At 41.6% G+C, this 25,823-nt stretch overlaps 2 protein-coding genes across 3 annotated transcripts in view; one reads left to right on the plus strand and one right to left on the minus strand.

The window, feature by feature from the left end:
• Positions 1 to 3,290: 3,290 nt before the first annotated feature.
• On the minus strand, positions 3,291 to 6,938 carry LOC307042232 (T-box transcription factor TBX3-like). Its single transcript, XM_079686014.1, has 4 exons — positions 6,586 to 6,938; positions 5,757 to 6,024; positions 4,883 to 5,029; positions 3,291 to 3,850 (listed from the first exon to the last, which is right to left on the minus strand). Exons 1-4 carry the CDS (start codon positions 6,921 to 6,923, stop codon positions 3,725 to 3,727), a joined length of 879 nt encoding a protein of 292 aa, XP_079542140.1. The 5' UTR covers positions 6,924 to 6,938; the 3' UTR covers positions 3,291 to 3,724.
• Positions 6,939 to 7,148: 210 nt separating this feature from the next.
• The window catches only part of LOC307042230 (uncharacterized protein), a 45,685-nt gene continuing 27,010 nt past the window's right edge, over positions 7,149 to 25,823 (plus strand). For both annotated transcript variants that reach the window (XM_079686011.1, XM_079686008.1), the window contains exons 1-3: positions 7,149 to 7,276; positions 8,100 to 8,421; positions 24,021 to 24,165. The gene's annotated coding sequence lies outside the window, so the exon portion shown is untranslated. The remainder of the gene's footprint in view (positions 7,277 to 8,099; positions 8,422 to 24,020; positions 24,166 to 25,823) is intronic.

Below are 25,823 nucleotides of genomic sequence, written 5' to 3' on the forward strand. Positions count from 1 at the left end.
ATGTAATGAGGAGCATTGAGGTTTTTATCCTATGTTTTAAGGAAAAATAAGTTTTATACACACATTTTAAAGTGTGGGTCAATTTACCCCACTAATGGCGCATTTCCACTACAGCGCGGTTTACCGTTTTTGGTTGCGGTTCCACTTGGCATAGTTCCGGCTAGCGGGTACTTTTTCACAGTTTTCTGGCTCTCTAAAATCGAGGTTCTTTCCGGGCCAACAACCAGGCTGAGTCGGGCTGAGTATGCTAAACAAGAGAGAATCGCTGGCAAGGGGGCTACAACTACAACAAAATGAACATATTTGACCGTGATTTAATTGTAATACACGTTTCAAAATGATGCCGAAGTAACAACATACTGATACCGGTTAGTAAGAACCATAAATTAATGCTTTGACAAGTTTGCAGACAGACAGTAGGCGAAAAACCTTTTAAAATGCGTGTTTTCTAAATGGAGATCGGCTAAGCTAACGCAGTTTATGCTCCGACCGTCCACACTCACAACAACGGCCTACAGACATAAATAAACCAGCGACTGTATTCACCATGACACAGACAGTCTGTGGTTTGTACTTGTTTAACTTTTGTCTAGTTTCTGAACAGATATGAGGAGCTGTGAGCTCGTGAGTGCTAAGAGCTAACGCCTGATGTTGGTTTTGTGTTCGCATTGAAGATGACGTCACGGCTCCGCCTACACTGTGTTACTATAGTTACTGCCCCAGTTCCTAAACTGTAATGGAAACGCAGCATAAAGTGAGCCAGTCCTACCAAGGCCTAAATATACCGTACTAAGCCGTGCGAGGCCCTGCAATGGAAATGCGCCATAAGAGTAGCAGCTGAGGGACATTTTTTGGGGTCTTTAAAAATGTGGCCACCTGAACAATATACACTGTAAAAACTGATAATATTTAAATACGCAATATTTGGTATACTTAATATAATTACTTTGAACTAACCTATACATTGATGTGAAATCTGTTGACAGAATACATTTTATTAAAGTCAACGTTTCAGTCTTTCAGTGTAGTTAGTAGTTGTAGACCTGTATGAAGATATTAAGTGGTATTGCTGCTTTTAGTTGTGATCTGAATTCTTCTTCCAACAGTCACAACATTGTTTCTGCGTACAATTTAAATGTAAAACTGATGAGCTCTTTGAATGAGTTTTAAAAGATGTTTCACTTGTTTGTGGGTCGTTTGCATACCGGTGCGTGTTGTTGGAGGCCCGTAGAAAACCCTGATGTCCCTGCAGCTCTGACAGGGGCTGCCTGCAGGCTCAGTCCCCCGGGCCCTGCTCGGCCCAGCGGGGCACAGCTGCTCCAGCTGTTCACCTGAGCAGAGAGGAGAAGACTCCTCGGATCCTGCAGTGGTCCGTTATAATCTGCTGGGTAAACACAGCAGTGTGCTAAACCCCTGCAGAATGGTTCCTCCTCTGAGTCCTTTGGCTGGCAGCGGCCCGTTCCATCAGGTGACATGCTGAGGACACGGCTCTGTTGGGGGTCCACTCCTCTCTGAACTGAGGTCTGAAGTGTCCGACCTGCTGTGGAAACCTTTGGCTCGGATTCTGTGTGCCGCTGTTCTCCAGGATTGTCCTTTACATTTTCCTCTTTGTCACTCTCACTTTCATTAGCATCTTGGAAGAAAATAAATACATGGGAATGTCAGTTTGATTCATGTTTTTTAGATGAAATAAGCAGTGGTGTAAAGTAACTAAGTACATTATTCAAGTACATTATGCCTACTTTTTGGAGGTACTTGTACTTTACTTGAATATTTCAATGTTGTTCTACTCAGTACTTCTACTCCACGACAATTCAGAGCTATAAGTGTATATTTACTCCACTCCATGTATTTAATACCTTTAGTTACTTTACAGATGTGGATGAATGATGTGAAATATAATCAAGTGTTAAATCAGACTTTAGTTCCACCTGGAGTAAATCCACAAGCTACCCTGCAGTATACAAAGTCATTCAAATTAGCTGCACCTTTACCAGCTTTGAGAACACTTTCATGATCAGTCATTATAAAACCTATCATATCTATTATTCTGAAATGGACCAATCTGCACAATGACTACTTTTACTGTCGCTACTTTCACTATATTTTGATGATAATACTTTTCTACTTTTACTTCAGTAACATTTTGAATGTAGGACTTTTACTTGAAACAGAGTATTCCTAGACTCTGATACTTCTACTTTTACTCAAGTACAAGATCTGATTACTTCTCCCTCCTCTGAAAATAAGGATATTATGTGTTTTTTCATACCTGAAGATTTGGAATTGTCTGAACTTTTTACAGATTCTGATTCCACGTCAGCCAACCGCATCTCTTTAGACTTTTGTGATGAATGTTGTAGTTTCCTGGTTTAACATAGGAAAGGAACATAAATGACTGAAAATACCTTTGTAGGGAGAAAAAAACCTGATACATAAAACTGCTGATGATTTACATAATCATTTTAGATTCGCTTTGCAAACATCAACCAAGTAGAATGGATAGTTTGCCCTGCCTATCTGCCTGTTGACACATTTTGAATGCATTATAGTTCTTTCCTGTGTATAAAACTGACTCGATAATACTGGGCACAGAATAGGTTGAATCAGAACCAGGACTTATTCGTCGCACAGCAGGGACATTTACAGCGTCATAGCAGCAAGGTAAAGAGAAAAGGCAAAAGGACAGATTTGCATTTTTAATAACTAGTTAGGCACATGTTATTAAGAATATAGACAAATAAGTGAAACAAATAAGCACACCATGGTAAAAAGTAGCATTATTGTTTCAAGTAAGTGAACATAAAAAAGTATTGAAAAGGCCGGTAGCGTTATAAATTGTACAAATGGTATATGAATATATTGTAAAGAAATTACATTTAAATACAAATTAAATGTGGGAAATTAATTAGGCACTTTAGAAACATTTATTTTGATGTTGGGACAGTTACTGACAAACAACATTTAAAAAATAAGTATTATTAATTCCCACCGATTGAAATACCCAGCACTGACCGAATGTAACGGCTGATTATCAGAGCATCTCTAAACTGGCTATTTCAAGGTTCAAGGTTCTTTATTTGTCACAAGAACATAGCTACACTATTAGTTATGTCGATGAAAATCTTAGGTCACAGGCTTTTTGTTCTTCTATTGCACTGCATTTCAGAGGGAAGTGTACTTTTACACTGCTGTTTCTCAAAGACACTTTACAGATACATGTTAAAATGAATTATACTAAAAAAGACATACCTAAAACATGAAACAGACAATATTAATTACACATTAAAAGCAGCTCTGAAAAGTGAGATTCGACTTGAGATTTGAACAAATAAAGATAATAATAATAACAAATAATAATAATAATAATAACAAATAATAATAATAATAACAAATAATAATAATAATAGAATAACTGTTGAAGCTTTTGATTTATATTATTTAATAGTAAAACATTTATCTTTTTGCTTTATGATAAATGTAGATTTATTTATAGAGTTATTAATTTAGTTGATTGAAGTCGTTTTATGCTTTTATTTTGACGGCAGCTTTGTGCACTTAAATAACATAATAACACATATAAACAAACAAACTTTTTATTTGTTACATTTAGCATGACAACAGCATATTTGACGACGTGGCTCTGAATACGTCTTCCAAGGCAGCATTCTGATCCTGAAGCTGGACAATAACTAAGAAACAAACCCCATAAACCAAATGTGGCTTATGCGTGCTGTCTCCAGATCAAGTTATTAAATGAATTCATAACTTGCCTCTTTTCTCTTCTTCCATTGCCCGTGTCCCGGAATCCCTTAGCGAAAGGATTGTTGTCTATTTTCAGCTGCGTTATCTGAGAAACAGGTACAGAGGAGAGCAAAAGCCTATTATTATTATTATTATTGATGTCACGTGGTTAACACTTCTTATAAATAGTTGAAAAATACGTTTAAAGGTGCTTTCTTTGTAAAGTCAAAGGTTCAATGATTCAATGAGAAACTGAAACGTTGACTTTAATTAAATGTATTATGTCAACAAATTTCACATAACTGTATTAGGTTAGTTGAAAGCAATAATATTAAGTTAAAAATGCAAAATATTAGGTTCAACTTACTATTATTGCTTTCAACTAACCTAATACAGTTATGTGACATTTTTTGACATAATACATTTAATTAAAGTCAACGTTTCAGTTTTTTCAGTGTTCGAAGGCTTTATTGTAATCTGCAGTAGCTAGCATATGGCAATGAATATCTAAAGTTTTGCAGAAATGCAACATAGTTACATTTAAGAAATCAAACAATTAAACACATTTATAAAGCAATAAGAATGTGCAAGATTAAGAGAGTAATGCAGATTAAGTGAAATATATACGTTAAAAAAAGAAAATAGATTCAATAAGCTTAATGTTGCAGAGAATGTTGTCAGTGACCAAATAATGCAAGAGTCTATTCATGTAAATAAAATGAGAAGAGAATGTAAAATGAAATACTGTACACATTGATTGGAGCAAACAAATGACTGCAGGCACTTTACAGAGCTTCTTTGCAGTCTTGTGCAATAAACCTATAATGTGCAATTTAGACACTTTTCTTGCAATACTGTGCAATCACCTTTATGTGAAAAACATACATTGTTATAATTGTCCCAACATTTTTCTTAATGTCTCAACACCTAATTATGTTCCCTAAAGTATGTCACCAAGTGATTTAAGTTGCTGCTCCTCATTTTCAGCCACTGATGTTTTTGTCTTTATTTTAATATATTTAATAAGTTATTCTTTATTATTGCATGCCTTTTTTTTACCTGCTGTAACGCTGTAAGTTTCCCCGCTGTGGGACTAATACAGTGATTCTGTTCTGATCATGCAAAGCAGCAGCTGCACCTTGTCGTTCTGGTAGGCTGTGACTGCGATGAACTGCGTCTCACTGAACACATACGTCCTGAAAGTGCTGTAGGGAAGCTTCTGGATGTCAGGAGCCTTCACTATGTGGAACCTCGGCTGGTATTTGTGCATGGAGTTTAGAATGGTCTGCAAATACAAATAACAAGTTAAAACCAGTGGTGTAACTAATACATTTACTCAAGAGACTAGAGTATTTTCACATTAAGCTTATACTTATACCCACATGTTGTAGGCAAATGTTGTACTTTTTACTACACTACATTTATTTTTACATGTTTTACAAATCAAGGTTATTAATACAAATTATAAATCAACACATTATCATACATTATAGGTTAGGCTAGCCAACAAGCTATAAAGTAATTAAAATAAACCCCACCAAGCAGTATTGAAGTGATGAACACATTAATGCATCAATCATTTTCATAAAATACTTTAAAAATATTCCTTTATACATAATAACTACTTTTAATTTTTGGTACTTAAAGTATGTTTTGATGCATAAACTTCAAATGCATTACTTTGACTTGCAAAGGAGGATTTTTACACTGTGCTGCTACTTTGTTAATTATCAGTTATGTTTCCATCTCTGGTTAAAACCAGACAAACAAAACAGTTTTTCAACAGGTATAAAAAGGACATGGCGATTTAGACAAGAACTGAAAAGATCAACCTGCTATTACATTTAAAATGATTACTTCATGTATCACAGCAGAACGAATATTTAAATGTTTGAGAACAGCCTAGAAATCACCACAAAGGCCATCCGTACAGCGCAACTCAGCACATTTTTGACAGCATATTATTATTATTATTATTATTTATCTTCAGTCATTACACAATTCACACATACAAATCCATGCTTGTCGGAGATGTTGTTGGTCAGTTTAAGTTTGTGGAAGTTGACCACTTTGGACATCCAATGCTCGCCCGTCGCTGGACTGTCCGGGTGGATGTACATGCGTTTGGGCATCTCCGGGTCCGCCTTCCCCGCCACCATCCAGCGGGAGTTGTGGAACTTAAATCTGCAGTCATCCGCCGACACGATGTCCATCAGAACAACATATCTGGCTGCTCTGTCCATCCCGGTGCACCGGGCCTTCAGCGGCGGGAACATGCGCCTGCAGGGAGAGGGACACCGGCGTGACGCAGCACTCACTACTGTCCTTACTGTGGAAATATTACCCATATACTGCACCATTATAGTAAAGTAACTAAGGACATTTACTCAAGTACAGTTCTCAAGTAACTTGAGTATTTCTACAACACCACTACAATTCAGAGGTAAACGTACTTTTACTTTACTTTTCAGATCTGGATGAATGATGTGAAAATCAGAGTGTTAAATCTGACTTTAGTTCCACCTGGAGTAAATTCACAAGCTACCCTGCAGTATACATGTACAAAGTCATTCAAACTAGCTGCACCTTTACCAGCTTTGAGAACACTTTAATGATCAATCATTATAAAACATATCATATATATTATTCTGAGATGGACCAATCTGCACAATGACTACTTTTACTTTTGGTACTTTAATTTTGATGCTAATGTTTTTAAACTTTTACTAGAGTCATTTTGTGATTGCAGGACTTTAAGTTGTAACAGAGTATTCCTACACTCTGGTACTTTTACTTTTATTAAGTACACACCTGAGTACTTTCCCCACCGATGTACTGTACCTTCCAGATTTTGTAATGACCATTTCAGTTCCGAATTTGTGAAACTGTGTCCAAAGGTTTTTGGCTTCCAAATAAACTTTCGGTTCATCCTCTGTCAGTCCTCTTTCCTCCAGAATTCCGGGAGGCCGGCACAGAATCTGCTCCGGTTGCGACTGGAGTGTCACTGGGACCGCGCCGGCATCCAAACCCGGATCTGTTAAGCTCCGGGAGGCTAGGGCCATGGCTGAGAAGAGCGAAGGTCCGGACAAGATGGTCCCCTGGCGGGCTGAATCTCCGAGTCTGGTTGGAAAGATGTGTGGTTCCTCACCTGGGACGCACGGCTCCGAGAAGCTGCGCATGGTCTCCAAAGCAAAAGTAAACTTTACGCACGACTTTGTTTGGTTACATAACGATAAACGTATACATTGCTGTACTCACTAAAACTTATTAAAGGTAGAGGATTCAATCATATTTTTGATTTCTTTTTTGGATGTTGTGCTCAGTGCGCTCGGATGCCTCTGATGTGTCCGAGATGATTTGCTTCTTGGCACGTTTGGACTGGGGTATGGCATCGAGCAGTGGGCGGGGTTTCTCTGTTACTGAGAAGCGCAGGAAAATGCTGCCTTAGTCACGGGCTGATTAAGCTGTTTGCAGAGTTGGACAGTAACTAAGTACATGCAGTACTCAAGTGCTGTATCCAAATACAACTGAGGTACTTTAATGCTACTCCATACTTTCAACTCCACTGCATTTAAAAGGCAATTAATGTAACTGTACTCCACTACATTTATACAACAGCTTTACTTAACAAAATGCATCTCTAAAAATGTAATTAGTGGACTAACTCTTTAAGTCACAAAAGAGTCAAATTATTTAAGGATTTTACAAAAAGTCAGTCAGAACTTTATTGTCTAGTATAATGCTCCTTGATGCAACAATATTATCTAGAAATGTCACATATATAAATATAATCATACACACATAAACGCAATTTATCTGCACAATGATTACTTTAGCTTTTGATATTTTAAATACATGTTGCTAATAATACTTTTGTGCTTTTACTAACAATTTGAATGCAGGACTTTTACTTGAAATTAAGTATGTTGGTCATTTTGAATACTTCTTCTACCACTGGCTGTAGGATAGTTATCAATCAATTATCAATCAATGATTAAATAAACTGACACATATCCACAACTATCAGCAGCAAAGCAATTTCAACTACAGTAGTGCTGTTCTACCAACTGTAATAAACACAATTCACATCAATAATCATGTTAGAGTCATTTACTATATTATTATGAATGGGCCATATGCATAACAAATACTTTTACTTTTGCAGACCATTTACATGCACACAAACCTATAATACACTACAGGAAAGAGGAACCCCTAAAAAGCATGATAGGGCCCCTTTAACTTATCATTAAGAAGGTTAAGTTTGATGCACAATCACTGTAGATTACTGACACCATCCATCGGCTTTGGTTCCCTGTAAACCTGACATTACTGAATTTCTGTCTTTCTTCCAGCGACCCTGAATCTGATCATCTCTTCTGATGAATCCTCCCGCGCAGAGCTGCGTAGAGACAGTCTGCAAGGATTCAGATCTGTGGAGGTGAAGCTCTTCCAGCGATTGTACCAGCTGGATTAGGCCCTAGATTTGGTTACAGGTTTTTTATTGCTCGATGGACAGCGTAGGAAGATCCCAGAGAAAGCTGTGTGTGAGTGAGGGCAGCAGGTTCAGGACAGTCTACTGTCCCCCCGCCATGAGCAGCACTGAGGGGCCGGACAGTCAGTCACAAGAAGGAGGTAGTGCTCAACTTCAAATCACATCCAACTAGGGTGAAAAAGGTAATTACTCAGTGACTGAATACAACAAAACAAATATTTTTACCATCATGTTAAAGGTTCCAGGATGTGATTGTATTTGTATTATTTATATTTTATGTATAATAATATTTTATTCAAAGAAGAGTTTCACTCAAGATATATTACGTATACGTTGGAAGTTATGTTCACAACTGTTATAAGTAAACTGAAAAAAATTACGACTTTAATTAAATGTATTATGTCAACACATTTCACATAATTGTATAAGGTTAGTCGAAAGCAATAATATTAACTTTAAATACAAAATAGTAGGTTCAATTTAATATTATTGCTTTCAACTAAGCTAAATGTGAAATCGGTTGAAATAATACATTTAATTAAAGTCAAAGTTTTTTGTGTATATCTTTTTTTGTGTATTATGTTCAATTGTTTGTCTGTTTGTTTATTACGTCCATTATTATTTTCAAATTTCCAGTACAGTATGGTTAATGTTTAAGAGGTTATGGTAAGTAAACTATCATTATAGTTATATAGCTCAAACACAAGGTTCAGCTTTGGGAAGGTTTGTGGTTATGGAACCTTTTTTTGTATCCTGATTACCTAATCCAATTAGAATACTACGGAGCCCCCTAGGGGACATGGAGAAGAACATTTTTTTTATTTGAACAAAAAACAAAAGAAAGTTTTGCGAGATCTCGCAAAACCCCGTTGCAGTTTGTAGACGGTCCCTAAGCACTCCTCTCCCTCCTCAAGCTGCAGATTGTGACCAATTCTTGATGTTTAGCTCGGATGACGGCGCGTATCGAACTGTTCTGATAAAAACGACTCTGTATCTCGTTGTCTACCTTGCTATGATTGTAAAGTCATGTTGTTTGTATTTTTACAACGTTATGTTCATGAGTTATTGATCCGCAAAATTCGAATCTGTCAATAACTCAGCTCAGAGTATGCTTTGCGACGTGCATGTCCCCTCACTCTGAGTGTTCTCTTGAGGTGTCTTTCACTTATGTGAAACCCGTGCCTATTGCCAAGCACTGATGTTATATCTTTATATTTAAGGCCAAGCTCAAAGTAAAATCGATGAACCGCTCCATTGTTGTGGTTTCTGTGTTGCCGTAGCAGCCGAACTGACCAGGAAGTACATTGAGCTAAATGAAAAGTTTTGCGAGATCTCGCAAAACATTTTTTATTTTTCAAATATATATTTTTTTCTTCTCCATGTCCCCTAGGGGGCTCCGTAGAATACAATCTGTTACTTGCCAAGCCTGATTGTGGGTATTCTATGCGTCACGTTAAGTCTAGGAGGAAATGATCAATGGAATAACAAAGGTTGGTTTCTCTGGCCCTGTTGCATTCATTCTGATCAGATTTGTTGTCAATCCATTCCATACAACATCACCATAGAGCTTTGCCAATTCAGTGGTATTGTTATAAAACCAAACAATTATCTAAGCAGGGACTACTACCTGCTCCTGCTTAATAGACCACATCAATCAATCAATCAATCAAAGTGTATCTATATAGCCCAATGTTACAAATTCTTCATTTGTCTCACGGGCTTAACAGTTCGTGCAGAATATCAAATAGGAATACGGCATATCCTTTAATGCTGACAACCTGCCGGGTGACAGACAAAAAAAAAAACTCCTGGGAAGCTGGGTTAGTAGCTTACATATTTGGGACATGAGAGGTACAGAGAAAGAGAAGAAAGAAGTAAGGTGTCCCCCGACAGTCTAAGTATATAGCAGCAGAATAGGGCTGATCCAAGGCAGCCCTAAATATCGTTGCCAGCAGTGTGAAGCCGGAAATGTTGAGTACCCCAACGTTTTATGATAGAAATGTATAGTAGGGGTCCCCACTAGTTAGCATCCAGCAGTTTCTATTTGCTTGAGACCCGTAGAGTACTCCACAGAAGAGGAGCTTGATAGCAGAAGGCTCTGGGTCCCATTGTACTTTTAGAGACTCTAGGAAAAACCAAAAAACCTGCATTCTTGGAACACAATGCCCTAGTGGGGCAGTAGGATGGTGCCTGCCCCTTAAGGTCTGTGTAGGCAATAAGAAGGATTTGAAATGTTATCCTGTATTAGCGAGCCAGTGCAGAGCAGCCAATACAGGAGTAATATGGTCCCTTCTCCTTGTTCTTGTCAACACACGTGCTGCAGCATTTTGAATCAGCTGTAGCGACTTAAGAGACCTTTTGTTACAGCCTGATAATAAAGAGTTATAGATCTCGGTCCTCTTATGTGTGCGTTAAAGGACAAATCCTGATATAACTCCAAGATTCCTTACGGTTTCGCCGGAGGCCAAGTTAATGCAATACAGAGTGAGTTTATCTTTAGATAGTTTGTTTCAGAGATGCTTGGGGTACAATAACTTCAGTTTTGTCTGTGTTTAACATCAAAAAGTTTAAGGTCATCAAAGTTTTTATGACCACATCCCCAAACCCAAAATGGACCGTCCAGTAATGTGAAGGTTTGACTAAGGAGAGTGTGTAACTGGGCAGTGACCATCTGCAGGTTTATCCTCAGTGACAGGTTTCACACGCAGCTTGTGGGCCAAACCCACAAATAACAGCCAGGCGTCTTGTTTGCCATCGTTCTGGTTCCCGTTTCAGATTACTGACTGGCTCTTTGAAGTTGGCTGATAGACATTCAGGGTTTTTCCCTGCTTCTCTGCCAGAAAAAGATTGAGTCCTTAATAACTCAGCCCCCCCTGCCTATCTTTAATAAACGTATAAGATAGATGCTTACTTAGGCATCTGATCATCAGAAAGCTCTAACAAAAGGTCCAGTTTGAGGTATGCCCTGATTTCACAGCCAAGTCCTCGCTGAAAAAAATGCCTTCATGGGATGTTACCCTTTCCCATTGTTTTATCAAACACTGAAAGGCTGAAACACATTCCACATAACTGTATTATGTTAGTTGAACTTAATATTGTTTATTTAAACGTAATACTGTTGACATAATACATTTAATTAAAGTCAACTCTTCAGTTTTTTCTGTGAAGACCATCATTTCAAAGTTGTAAAAAGCTATAAATTAGTCAACTTTCATTGACACTACTTTATCCACGATGGCTGCAACTATTTTCCAAGTTGAATAAACTATTCTTTAAAAAGTCTGAGTCTTCATGATGCTCCCATCATGAGAGGGGGAAGATAGTGAATTTCTCCTTTTTGTTGTGTCTCGTCAAATGTGTTAGTCAAGTCATGTTTGTGATTATCATGTTCATGTTTCATGTTAGTTTAGCTATTTATGTTCTTTCACTTCCTGTTTTATTTTGTACTCACCTTGTCTCATTCCAGGTCCCTTTACTTCCTGCCTCTGTTTGTTTTCCCGCCATCGTCAGCATCTGCCCTGCCCCTGATTGTTTCCACCTGTGCCACTGCCTACTTACCTCATGTATAAATTGTCCTGTCTCCCCTTGTCATGTGCCAGTTTGTCTCGTTCCATGAAGCCAGTGATCCAAGCCAATGTAAAATAAATTAGTTTTTCCTGTAGACTCAGGGTGCGTTTCACTTCTCTTATTTTTTCATTTCCTCGCTCCTCGGTCTCGGTATCACCGGAAGTTGATTTGTTTGTGCCATCTTGAGTAGCGTCCCAGTGGCCTTTTTTTTGCCAGAGGATTGAGGAGCGATAACCAGAGATGGGGTCGTTACTAAAAAAATGTAACATATTACATATTACATATTACTTTAAAAAAAAAGTAATATATTACACTACTTCGTTACTCTCTACATAAAGTAACTTGTTACTTTACTCTTTACTTTACTCGCCGAGCACGTACGAACTGCGCATGCGTGAGTGGCAATAACTCTCCTTACCAGCAGGCGGCGGTAGTGTGTATTCGTCATTCAAAACATGCAACAACTGGAACACAGAGAAGAAGAACAGACTACGTGATATAAACAAACAACAAATAGCGTGTGCGTTAGCTTCACCTTAGCATGTGTTCTTTGCAGGTGTTTGTTGAGTTTTAACGTGGTGCAGCAGTGGATGACAGCTTCTGGCCTGGACACAGTTTCCACCTCACCGTCACATTCCTGTTTATTCTTTGGACAAACTCAAAATAATGGGCATACCTCCACCCCTCGAAAGTTATCGCTGACTCAGCCATGTTTATGCAGCACTGCACGTGGAGATGTGGACGCGCACTTTACGTACCAACACACTCTCACTCCATAATCGTCCAGGAGCGACGCTTGGTCAGGGTCCTGTGGCGTGCAGTTGTGACGCTCCTAGGCTCCTTCAGCTTCATAAAGGGATGCAAATAGCTTTCAACTGATTGCAATGTATTCCCATCTGCGGCGGGATTTGACGCTCATGGAAGCACGGCATTTGTTTGTGTCGGCTGCCCTTAAAGGCAATGTGAGCGTCCATTCCCATTGGATAACAGAGAATTGTACACCCAGAAGTAAGTATTCTCTTTACTGTCGATTGATTTTACAGTGATATCTGCACTACTCCTCGACTAAAAAACACCAGATTATCCTTGTTAATTACACAACATTGATTGGTTTAAATTGTGTGCAATGCTTTTGTATTTTTCCCTTCGATTCGGAGAAACAAATATTTTTTCGTAGTAAAGGATGACAGAAGACACTACACTACCCAGAATCCCCAGCTATCGTTTAGGACTACACCATGTGCTCTGTTTGATAAGCCCCATGATTAGTTCTCAAGCTCTGTGATTGGTTGACCTCCAACTGCATTCCATTCATTCCAATGGCTGGCGTCTATGTCACGTGATCTTTAAATATCTCCCTGCAGAAAAAAAAAACATGGCCGAACTTCGTTTTATTCTCGGTGGAAAATGCCTATTTTAAAGTTAGTTTGGCCATTGAAATGGGTTTTGATGTCATTTGATGCTAGAAATATGAGTTGTTATTTCAGATTATGTGTGCTGTGGATGTACATGATCTTTAGTTTGCTAGTTATTACAAAGATTACTTCGGGAAATTGTGTCCATACAACGTTTTCATTGTTACCAAGGTAGTTGCTAGGGACGCTGCTAGATACGTTATTTTCCCCTGTGCAATTCTCCATTTACTCAACAATAACACATAATTATCCTTGTGTTTATTTATTTGTTTGATTAATAAACACAAGTTGGAGTCCGTCAGGACCGAGGGTCGGAGTAGCTCATTTGCTTTAGAGAATATTACACCCGGAAGTAAGTATTCTCTATTCTCAAATATTGATAGATGTCTTGTAATGCACTATTGAGGAACCTGCGACACAACTTTTTCATTCATTGCATAACTACACCGTTTGTGTATGATATGTCAATAAACCTTAGAAAATCTTGAAATCTTGAAAGGGACGTGCAAAATAGTCATTATATACAGTCTTTAATTAACTATTAGTAGAGAATAACGAGTTATGAATATACTTTATAGGGATCCTATTAATATCTAATAATAAAAATAATGAAATTCAATAACATGCTTTAACCACTAGGTGTCCCTTTATATCAGCTGTGCACGTTTATGGTGTAAATACAGCCTATCTACCAATTGGATCAAATATAAAAGTCAGCCGAATTAGTGTTGATACTGCAGGAGACGTATTGTGTGAAAAGAAATGTAAGATGGTGTTTAATTGCTGATATATTTATTTATTTATTATTTTATTTTTAAAAAATGTTTTTGGTCTGTTTCCGGTATTTGGTAATGACGATGTGATGTGTGAGTTGAACCGCTCCTCCTTCGCGTCGAAAGGAGCCAGTTGAGGTGGTTCGGGCACCTAGTTAGGATGCCACCTGGGCGCCTCCCTAGGGAGGTGTTCCAGGCACGTCCAGCTGGGAAGAGACCAAGGGGTAGACCTAGGACCAGGTGGAGGGATTATATCTCTTCGCTGGCCTAGGAGCGCCTTGGGATCCCCCAGTCAGAGCTGGTTGATGTGGCCAAGGAAAGGAAAGTTTGGGGCTCTCTGCTGGAACTGCTACCCCCGCGACCCGACCACGGATAAGCGGGAGAAGATGGATGGATGTGATGTGAGATGTGAGACTGGAATTGCACAGGGGAAAATAACGTATCTATGCCACAATTTTAGATGCGGATTTTGTTAATACGTTTGCGCTGTGGACCAACACTATACATTGACGGGGAAGGGGGTAGCAATAAAGATAACACCATTAAACAGTTACACAACATAACAGAAATAATATTGATAGCAGCGTCCCTAGCAACCACTTTGGTTACAATGAAAACGTTGTATGGACACAATTTCCTGAAGTAATCTTCGTAATAACTAGCAAACAAAAGATCATGTACATCCACTGCACACATAATCTGAAATAACAACTCATATTTCTCGCATCAAATGATATCAAAACGCATTTTAATGGCCAGACTAACTTTAAAATAGGCATTTTCCACCGCGAATAAAACGAAGTTCGGTCATGTTTTTTTTTTCTGCAGGGAGAAATTTGAAGATCACATGACATAGACGCCAGCCATTGGAATGAATGGAATGCAGTTGGAGGTCAACCAATCACAGAGCTTGAGAACTAATCACGGGGCTTGTCAAACAGAGCACATGGTGTAGTCCTAAACGATAGCTGGAGATTCTGGGTAGTGTAGTGTCTTCTGCCATCCTTTATTCCGAAAAAATATTTGTTTCTCCGAATCGAAGGGGAAAAATACAAAAGCATTGCACACAATTTAAACCAATCAATGTTGTGTAATTAACAAGGATAATCTGGTGTTTTTTAGTCGATGAGTAGTGCAGATATCACTGTAAAATCAATCGACAGTTAGGGGAATACTTACTTCCGGGTGTACAATTCTCCGTTATCCAATGGGAATGGACGCTCACATTGCCTTTAAGGGCAGCCGACACAAACAAATGCCGTGCTTCCATGAGCGTCAAATCCCGCCGCAGATGGGAATACATTGCAATCAGTTGAAAGCTATTTGCGTCCCTTTATGAAGCTGAAGGGGCCTAGGAGCGTCACACAACTGCACGCCACGGGACACTGACCAAGCATCGCTCCTGGACGATTATGGAGTGAGAGTGTGTTGTACGTACATACAAACCTGCGGCGGTTTGATTATGACTGATTTTTAGTGAGTAACGAAGTAACGTGTGTCGTGGCAATGTTAGTAACTGTAGTGTGATTACCGAATTATAAAAGTAGCACGTTACACTACTCCGTTACCGACAAAAGCAATATTATTACAGTTACTTTGTAACACGAGGAACTACCAGACCATCCTCCGGTGAAATCCTCATACACTCGCCCCGCCCCCTTACTGTGTATCGCTCACTGATTGGACGATGCAGCGCATGCACTGATCTGGCTGTGGTCAGACGATCAGCTGTGCGGCGTCATCACAAACGGACGTCGCTTCACGTGACGCTCCTGAGGAAACAACGTCCCATTGCTCTTAAAACTCATTTCCCTGCTTCTCGTGATTTCATTAGAGGTTTCTCAATACTCAAATTTCCCCTCCTCGACTCCTATCCTCGACTCCTCTCCTCGAGACTTGGTGCCGCCCACAGGAGATGCGAGCGGAGGACTGAGGAGGGGAACCGAGGAGGGAGGAGTGGAAGCAGCAGGCGGTTAGAGAAATGAGAACTCCTCTCCTCTGAGCGGTCATTTTAAAGAGACGTCCATTAATAATGACAGGAGGCACAGCAGCACTCTGATGGACAGATGTGTTCATGACGACTTATATATTTACTTTTAATTCATTGACAGTGCGTATAATGAGACAATAACAGGCTACAGATGCGGACATATACACACACATATATTTATATAAATATATACAATTTCAGAATCAAACAAGTATGAGAGCACTCTCATAATAACGTAACACAATCAGAGACCCCCCCCCACCCCCCCCTCTCTCTGGTTGCTGAAATGGTGAATTGAAATTACGGGCCAAAAGTTGTACAAGTATTAAAAGTAAGCATAGGACACCAAACCAACTGAGACCCGTCTGTCTGCCGCATCTACGCACTGTACAACACACACACTGTACCACACACACACCTACACACTGTACCACACACACACCTATTGCTCCTAAAGCATAATCAGGCTACAGCCGTTGTGTATTTTATTATGTGAAGCACTAAATGGTCTTAGAAAAATATCGACTCTTTGTTTGTAGATAGTGTGGTGTCAAAGAAAGGGAGTCGGAGGCGGTGTATTAAGAATGGAGTTCCAATCTTTATTATCCATTAATCCCCAAGAGGTTAGTACATGAACTGCTCTGTATAACAAGCTAGCAGGAATGGCAGCTAAAGCTACTCGTGTTCCCACTAAAGGGTCCGTGTGGCAACACAATAAGAAAGGTGAATTATGGTCCAACATGGTGGCACCACACAAGCCCCCCCAGAATTCACTCATAAACAAAATCTGTATGGCAGGGAGGAACAACACGCCTACCCCCACGGGTCCTGCGCAACGGAGCCGGTACAGCGACTTCCACCTGTGCAGCCCCCGTCAGAGGAGGGACCGGAACAACAGGTCCGCACTCCCTGACAGGAATCAAAGCCGGGGGGCGGCCCCCTCTCGGCGGTCGAGCCAGCACCACCGGCTGGTCCACATCCAAGTGAGCAGCCTTCACCCGGTCAACCGAGACGTGCTCAGCCTTGCCGCCCATGTCGAGCACCAGGTGCTTGTCACCGTGCTCCAAGACCCGTAAAGGTCCGTCGTAAGGGGGCTGCAGGGGGCCTCTGTGTGCGTCGTGACGGACGAAAACGTGCCCAGCCGAGTGCAGCTCCGTGGGAACCTGAGACCTTGGCGCACCGTGCTGAGTGGTTGGAACTGGAGCGAAAACCTCCGCCGCGTCCCGTAGGAAAACCCGCTGGGCCTTGGCAGACCAAGGAGCTGATGCGTTTGGGAGGAAATCACCTGGAATTCTCAACGGCTGACCGTAGACCATCTCCGCTGTAGAGCACTGCAGATCCTCCTTAGGCGTGGTCCTCAGGCCCAGCATCACCCAGGGCAGCTTGTCGACCCAGTTACCGTCCGTAAGTCCGGCCCTGAGGGCCGCCTTCATGGAGCGATGGAAGCGCTCGCAGAAGCCAGAGGGTGGTAAGCGGTAGTCCTGTACAGCTTAACCCCCAAACCGCCTGCCACGGCGTTCCAGAGTTCGGACGTGAACTGAGAGCCCCTGTCTGAGGAAATGTCCGACGGGGTGCCAAAACGACACACCCACGTTGCAATGAAGGCCCGGGCAACATCTGCGGCCGATGTCGAAATGAGCGGGACCGCCTCCGGCCAACGGGTCGTTCTGTCCACCATGGTGAGGAGGTAGGAAAAGCCCAAAGAGGAGGGCAATGGACCAAACAGGTTGATGTTAACGTGGGCAAACCTCCTCTCAGGCACCAGGAAACGCTCCAAAGGGGCCTTCATGTGACGGTGCACCTTAGCGCGCTGACAAGCCACGCACTCACCAGCCCAAGTCCTCACGTCCTTTTTCAGCCCATGCCAGACGAACTTCGCGGCCACCAAGCGCACCGAAGGCTTAACGCCGGGGTGTGACAGTCCGTGCACAGCCTCGAACACAGGACGCTTCCAGCTGGCCGGAACGACTGGCCGCGACAGGCCCGTGGAGACGTCACACAGGAGGGTAACGCTCGCGTCGCCGAACACCACGTCCTCCAAGCGCAGCCCCGCGCCCTCCACCTTCAGAGCCTGGACGCCGGGGTCTGTGACCTGGTCCGCCGCAATACGATTATAGTCCAGGCCCAACTGGACGGCACCGATTACGACTCTGGAGAGGCAATCAGCAACCAGGTTTGACTTGCCAGCCACGTGCTTAATGTCTGTGGCGAACTCAGAGATGTAGGAAAGCTGCCGCTGCTGACGCACCGACCAAGGCTCCGCCACTTTAGGCAATAGTGAAAGTGAGCGGCTTGTGGTCGACAAACGCCGTAAACTCCCGGCCTTCCAGCATGAAACGGAAGGCATCCGCAGGAACTCGAAAAGTCCAAAAGGTGTTATCACCGCTGTTTTGGGAATGCCCAGGCGCTTCATGGTTGCGAACTCCGCCCTCGCCACAGCCAGCTTAGAAGGGTTCAACCACCGGGCTCTGGCGTAGACAGGAGGCCCCTCGGTAGTGACGTGGTGCTCCACGCCATGCTTAGTGGTAAGCGCAGAGAAGGTGGGCAGCGACAGGCCTGGAAACTCGGCCAACAGTCTGAGAAACGTGTCTGCCCCCGACAGCGAGCCCGACAGCCCGTCATACGCTACGCTGCCAAGTGTGCACACGAGGGAAGAAAATGTTAAGGCTCAACCAAACGCCTATTCTTAACGTCCACTAAGAGTCCATGAGCACACAAAAAATCCGCTCCGAGGAGGGGAAAAGAAATGTCCGCTGTCACAAAATCCCAGCTGAAATGCTGTCCTCCGATGCACAAACACATAGGCCTCACGCCGTACGTGCGAATGGGACCGCCGTTAGCCGTCATCAACCGCGGTCCGTGCCCACAACGGGCGATGTCTTCACTCGACGCGGGAACTACGCTCCGTTGAGCGCCCGTGTCACACAGAAACAGGCCCCCTGAAATGCTGTCGCTGAGGAAGAGGAGCCTGCCCGTGCCGCCGACGCTCAGGGCCACTACTGAGCGCCGGCCCCTCCGTTTCCCGGGGGTTTGTAGCTGCACGGAGCGATGCATTTCTTAGCCATTGTCCCGAAACGTGCGTGGTAAAAGCACGTGTCCCCACGCCGGCTCGAAACTGCCGTGTCCGGCCTCCGCCATACTTTCTTGCCTACAGATGGGCCACTGAGCGTCGCGGCTAACGTCTCTGTACCGGGCTGTTGTGTAGCCATCAGCTAAGATGGCTTGCTGTCTCCTAGGCCTTGAATGTCAAGTATCTGGCGGGCCCTCTCCTTAGCAGATAAGCTAAATGTCTTAAGGAGAAGGGCCTTACTCGCCTCATATTTGACATGGTGTGGGGGGTCTGTGATAAATCCAACCAACCTGGATGATGTGGAGCTTCCCAGCGCTGCTACAACATCGTAGTATTTCAGGTCCCTGTCACGGACCTGCCGGCAGGCGAAGTGCGCCTCCACGTGTGCAAACCACGCCGCCGCGGCATGCTCCCAAAACTCCGGCAGCTTTACGAAAAAATCGCAATTAGCCATGTTCATTGAGACTTCGGAAACTTTCTCGAAGCCATCGGGGTCACCAGTGTAGTGCCGAAGAAAGGGAGTCGGAGGCGGTGTATTAAGAATGGAGTTCCAATCTTTATTATCCATTAATCTCCAAGAGGTTAGTACATGAACTGCTCTGTATAACAAGCTAGCAGGAATGGCAGCTAAAGCTACTCGTGTTCCCACTAAAGGGTCCGTGTGGCAACACAATAAGAAAGGAGAATTATGGTCCAACATGGTGTCACCACAATATCTACTAAACTACAGCATATAAATAAAGAAAGTAATGTAGGCCTGTTATACTGAGTGATATATATTTTACACACTGTTCTGCTTTCTGCACGGACCTCACAGCTGTTCTCACTGTAAACATCGCGTTGCGATGAAAGCAGTTACTAAAATAATATCCAAGGGATACATGCAGAGCTGTCATTGGCTGAGATAAGTCCGGCCGTGCGTCACGCCTCCACCGTTCCCGGAAATGCATCCGTGGAGGAGCCGTGGAGGATGCATCAGTGTCTCCTCGGTTAGAGCTCCTCCAGAGAGCCTCCTCGATGCTCGATGCTCGGTCCTCGATGTGCATTTAGAGAAATTAGATGTCCTTCAACATGGCGCGCTGAAATCCATTTCCGGGTCACAACCGGAGGACCGAGGAGTCGAGGAGTCGAGGAGGGGAAATTAGAGTATTGAGAAACCTCTCTTGCGTCCCTCCATGCTTCCCTGGTGGGAGGGACTAGTCACCAGGGAAACGACGCAAGTGAGGGATGCAAGGGATCCATTTAACCGAAGTGAAACACACCCTCAGTGTTTTCGTTTTTTCATCCTCCATGTGAGCGCTTTACTTTTTACATTTTGTTGTACCGTTTGTTCAAAGTAAGCTAAAGATTATTTTTTTCACGCCATTTTTTGCCTCTGGGTTGTGCATTTGAGTCCTAGTACTTTGTGTCAAGGTTCATAACACTTTCTCCATAAATCTGAACTCAGCTCATCTCCTTCATCTCTTCTGTTTACCCAGTATCCTCTGTGTTCCTCTCCAAACTTCAGTGGGGATAGCCGTTGTTCAGACCACTATCCCAGCCGGCATAAGAGCGATTTGCTTCTCCCCGTTGTAAACAAGGCAGCCATGGGGTTGCTTTGCAACAATGACATGAATGCAAGAGTCAAAGTTTCAAATAGATCTGTAAAGGATACAAACCATTTAATAACTTTGGCAAATACTTAATTCCTTCCTGAAGTATAGTATTGGGCATTATGGTGGTTGGACACTTTCCCCTTTTGATACCAAATAACAGAGGTGGGAAGTACTGTAGTACAAATACTTCGTTATTGTACTTTAGTACATTTTTCTGGTATCAGTACTTTACTCCACTACTTATTTTTAGTCATTTTTAGTATTTTGGACGACTTTTTACTTTTACTTCTTACATTTTCCAAACAGGCTGGTTCCTTTAGTTTGAATGTGTGTTTGGTGGCGTGATCATTATTATTTAGAGCAGGGGTGTCAAACTCAAGGCCCGGGGCCAAATCCGGCCCGCGACTTAATTCAATGTGGCCCGCAAGTGCATGCAAAGAATATAATACGTTTATTATACGGTTACACGCCACTTTACAGGAGCACGTTGCCCATAAACTACATTCCCCACAGTGCATCTTGTTTTGTAACATGCGCACTGAAGAGACTTGCAATTATTTGCCCGAGACTTCTGCTTTCAAACGTAGTTAATTATGAAGTTATTACCCTATCCGATAATAATCCAATGCACAGGAAATTATGTATTATAATACATTATTTTATATATATTATATATATTTATATATGTATATTTATAAAGTCTTAAAGTCACAACCGGCCCTTTGAGTGCAACCATAATGCTGATGTGGCCCGCGATGAAATTGACTTTGACACCCCTGATTTAGAGTCATTGCGTGCCTATTGATTTGAACACGATCCGTGTATCCATCATTTCCTGGTCTTCTCTAAAGAAGAGGGACCAATGAAAACGTTGTCATGTTGCCGTTGATCAGCATCGAAACATTCATTAGCTAACAATGACATTATTGTGCTATTAATATAAAGGGAGGTAAGGTAGCATCAAGCATCAGTTATTCACAACATTACGACACCTCTGATCAAGGCTCCCTGTAGAGCTCCTGCAGATTTTATATCCTCTGACTGGAAATCCTCTCCAGGGCCAGGGTCACTGGAAATCTTCCAAACCGCTCTGGCCGCACTGTCTCCCTAATACCTCACATGTTTGGACAGTTGAACGTTGATGAATGACCTAATGGTAACAGGTTAGTGTGAGTGAACAGAGACGGGCTTCGGAGGTGAGAGGAATGTAGTTTAACAGCAGAGCAGAGGTGTTAAAGGAGCTGGAGCCTGTGTCGATATCAAACACACACGCACGCGCACGCACACACGCACGCACACACACACACACACACAGCGGCCACATGTCTGCAGGTGGGGCAAGAACTCATCAAGAGCTCATTTCCATCCGCAGTCCCTCACATAAAACATTTAAGAAAATTACATTTTACAAACATAGCAAAAACAAAATACATGATATTCAAAAAGTGCAAAGGAGCAAGAGCAGCATGCACAAGTATTTATGACATGGTAATACAATATAACAGCTACGACATATAAAGTGCAAGAGGAGATACCCCTGTGTTAAAGTGCATTTAGCGGTGATTGCACGTCTGTTTGTTTCTCAACCATTCTTTGAGTTGACTTTTGAAGCTATTGAGAGTGGGACAATCCTGTATCTCAGTTGGGAGACTATTCCAGAATGAGCTGCCTTTAACGGAGAGGACATTTTGTCCAAAAGTGGTCCGTCTACGGTAGACCTCACAGTCTCCTCTGGTTTCTGACCTAGTGCAGCGTCCAGTGTCTTTTTTGTGGATAAATTCCCCTAAGGGAGGGGGGGCAGTCCATGTAAACATTTATAAAAAAAACATATGCTTTTAAAAGACTTAAAATTGTCAAAACTTAAGAAATTATGTTTTTCAAGGATGGTACAGTGGTGGTATGAATGTGGCTTTCTGTCAAACACCTTGATAGCTCTCTTGTACAGCTGTTCTATGGGTTTCAGGTGTGTGGCACAAGCAAACGACCAGTTTGTAAAACAGTATTCAATGTAGGATAGAATCATACAGTGGAGGTATGACTTTGCAGCATTTACAGTTAAGAAAGGTCTGATTTGTTTAAAATGTTGCAAGTTGAATTTAACGGTATTTGATACTTTCTTAATATGTTTCTTAAAAGTCAAGTTCGAGTCCAATATGACTCCAAGACACTTGAAGTGGGAGACTCTATTTCTGCTCCGTTTAAAAAACGTTTAAAAACATGTTGGATCCTTCGATTTACGTTTTTCTGCTATTTGATATGAGTGCACACATTCCCTTTACTGCATAGCAAAGGTCTACTACATATCAGCGGTGTCTTAGCAAGTATTAACAACCTCTGAAATGTCCAAATCGACCAATCAGAACCAAGTACTCAACTAAAACATTTAATAACAATATATTATATTCATATTTTCCCCAAGGTTTAATTATTGATTTATTCGGACCCAGCCCTCAAGATCATGACAGGATGCTTGTGATGACTTATTTCCCTTGAATACAGTTTTACTATGATGTTCCTTCAGTTACAGATCATATCATCAATATAAAAGACTGCAAACACACAGGCTGCCAGCAGTAAACAAGATGGAGGCCACAGCACTGTCTTTTGGAGAAGTGTCTGTTGGACATAATTCACACCAGCATGGTTGAGTCAAAAGTGTTTTTGGAATTAAACTGTGTTTGAGGACGAGCCCAGAACCAGATAACCTTTGAGCTGCAGGGATGAGTAGGGGGTTTGAAGAACAGGATTCACAAGGTGATGCTAAGCATTCCTCACATTTCCCAGCTCCCCAGATCCTTGCTAGAAAAAGTTAAACACAGTAAAGACATCATTTGCTAGGTAAGCCTCAAGATGAACAACAATACCCATCAGCAGTGTGCGGTCTGAAGATTACGATGTTGCAATAACAACCCACACTTTTATGTTCAGAGAAAATACAATGCATTTACAATGAAATCTCCATGTAAAGAACAGTGATGCTGTACAAAGGACTTATAATGTGTTTGCTGTGTAAATAAATAGACAGAAATGATGCGCAGATGACTGACAATACGTTGCACGACATGAGCGATATCTTTCACATTACACGTTATCATCCATCCAAAATGTATATTACTGTTATGTGTTCTCTTCCACCTGGCCTGCAGTCTTTATTTGTATCTTGAGTGTGTGTCTAATTGCAATAGCGGAGACATGTGTGCAGGAGTCCGGCAACCAGCTGCAATCCATCATGATTAGCCCTGCCAGAAAGACCCTGTTCAGACCACCAGACTCTGTTCCAGCAGTTAGTCACATCACGAGTCATTTGATTATTGCTGCTGTTCGGTCTGTATTTATCTGTATTATCTAATACCTGTTTCCTGAACCTGCAGTCATCCCAGCCGGACTGCAGCCTGTCCCTGAATCTCCTGCTTGTCTGTCGCTCGGCTCTCTGAAGGGAGCCTCCCTCATCTGGGCCTCCTCAGTCGGAATTCTCCTATTCTGACTTGGGGAAGTTCTTTAACCTTCCAATGTGTGGTAAGAAGGCAGTAAAGTGTCCCAAGTAAGCCATAGATTTAGTAGAAATGTTTCTCTGCTGAGAAAAGGAATGCTCTTCAATGTGTTTTTCAGAACTCCTTCATTACACGGTCAAATATGTACTCTTCTGTGAGAAACCTTGAGATCTTGACTAGCAAGACATCCCTCGCCATCTTGAAAATGTCAAGAGTCAGCAGGATCAGTAGTCATGCTAATTGGTATTAAGACAGACTGCTTCATTAATATGGTGAACTAGCAAGCAGTAAGTTGCTTATCTCCACACCCAGAGTGTCTTCTTTAGACTGACCTGATGAATGTTGCAAATACATATTCAGACACGCTAAGATAATAGATCAAGAAGCAATATTGTAGCATTCTACAGCATAAAAACGATGCAATGTTAATATTGTTTTGTAATTCTTTGACTTTTATGTTCATTATTCCACTTGCAAGTGCGTTCTGTAGTCTGAGCTGAGTCACACATGAATGTTTGGCTTGAGCTGTTGATGAATGTATGTTTTCTCTCTGAGCTTACTATCTCAAATACGATTATTATTTATCTCTTAGCCTGGAATCAATCCATGATGTGACATTTTGTATTAAACCTGACAAAGACGACTGTCTACGACTGCTATTTAGTCATACCTATAGTCACAGGTTGAAAAAAAAGCTTGCATTCAACTTTTCACATCTCATTGAAGCCTATGCAAGAATTTGGTTTGTCTAGTAGTTCATTTACACAAAACAAAGTTTCATGCAAATAAAAAGAAAATCAATGTAGTTTTCCAGCACTAACAAGGCCATAAATCAGCTGTAAAGGAAAGTGAGCAAAGAAAGGGGATAAAAAGAGCTGTGTGAGGAGGAGGCAGAAGGCCCCTGGAAATCCATTTGGACACATTAGACCTATTAGCTTATTGAGAGGTGAGAGATGGATTGAAGGCTGCACGTTAAAGAGAGCGCTAACGGTAAAATACAGCTTCTCTACTGATGAGCTCTGTGGAAAGTGAGAAGCAACACGCCAACATCTCTCCACTGTGTTCTCTAGACGACGACGAGTCAGCTTCAAATGTATAAAGGTCCTTTACATTTGTATTCAGGGCCACCATAACACCATTTATTTGCATAGTAATGAAATGAAGAATATTTTAAAAAACTGGCATAATAATCGATCATAGATTTAAAAACACTTCTGTTCCATTTCAAGTGGATGTTACTGTTTTAGAAAATCATATAAAAACAATATAATATAATTGTATTATATTACTATTATAATATAATGCTCATTTTCAGTTTCATATTTGTATTTTTTGTCTCTACTTTGAAATGTCTCCATGCTTTTATGTTCCAAAAGGTCTTTATTTTTCGAAAAGATTATAGCAAAAGAGAAAGTGCACTTGTTAGTGAAATGGTGATTAATATGGAATAATGTGGCGTACTGTACTGGCTATATAGTAAAATAAATAAATAATGTTATGTGAGCAAATAATAACAACAAATTATCTTTTGTCTCTCTGATTATTAGAAAAGTCCTCTGTCAGCACTTTACCACACATGAATATTCTCTCAGCTGGCATTCAAATGGAATGCCCTAACTGAGCATCAGTGCACTTTCCTGGATAATTTAAAGACGTTGGCAGATGGCTGCTAATTTTCTGAAG

Source organism: Notothenia rossii (assembly GCF_949606895.1).
Source record: "Notothenia rossii genome assembly, chromosome: 6".
Classification (NCBI taxonomy): Eukaryota; Metazoa; Chordata; class Actinopteri; order Perciformes; family Nototheniidae; genus Notothenia; species Notothenia rossii.